Here is a 572-nt window from a genome sequence, read left to right as displayed (position 1 = left end):
CGACTTTCTTATCAGTCGAGCTAGTGTCAGACATCCGAGTCCGCTCCCACGCTCCACGCTCCACAACACGACACATGGCACTCATCACTTGCATATTTATACAATGCACTTTCCTTTTTTAATTTTATTGTAAAGTTATAAGTAAGTAAACCGCTCATTATTTAGTCTTAGCCTAGGTTTGGCCGGTTTAAGAAACCAGACAAATCTGTGTTTACATCGACATGACATAGTGATCACTGCTGATGGCCGCGGCGACTTTCTCGCCTACATTAACGTAATGCGCACTGATTGACTGTCCTTAACTATACGCAAATGCATTCACATTAATTATGTGATTTCTAATACGCTTCGAAAAATCTATCAGAATAGAAAACTACTAATTTATATAAATAGCGCTCTAGCTAAAGATAGCGCTCTAGAGCTGTAATACCATTAGTCTTAACAAATTCTGGTGTGGTGTACTCACCATGCGCTCCCTCTCATCCTCGACGGTACGTATGAGATGTGCGAAGTGCTGCAGCGAGCGGCCGATGGCGCGCTCGTCTTCTGTCATCGAGGCGCCGATGCACGCG

At 44.1% G+C, this 572-nt stretch overlaps 1 protein-coding gene across 1 annotated transcript in view; it reads right to left on the bottom strand.

Annotated features, from left to right (window-relative positions):
• LOC106107717 (rho GTPase-activating protein 26) overlaps window positions 1-572 on the bottom strand; it is an 18531-nt gene that overhangs the window by 12415 nt on the left and 5544 nt on the right. The window contains exon 2 of the mRNA XM_013288702.1: window positions 467-569. Coding sequence (XP_013144156.1) covers window positions 467-569 — 103 coding nt within the window. The remainder of the gene's footprint in view (window positions 1-466; window positions 570-572) is intronic.

This window comes from Papilio polytes, unplaced genomic scaffold (assembly GCF_000836215.1).
Source record: "Papilio polytes unplaced genomic scaffold, Ppol_1.0 DF821911.1, whole genome shotgun sequence".
NCBI lineage: Eukaryota > Metazoa > Arthropoda > Insecta > Lepidoptera > Papilionidae > Papilio > Papilio polytes.
This window is presented reverse-complemented; position numbering and strand designations above follow the sequence as displayed.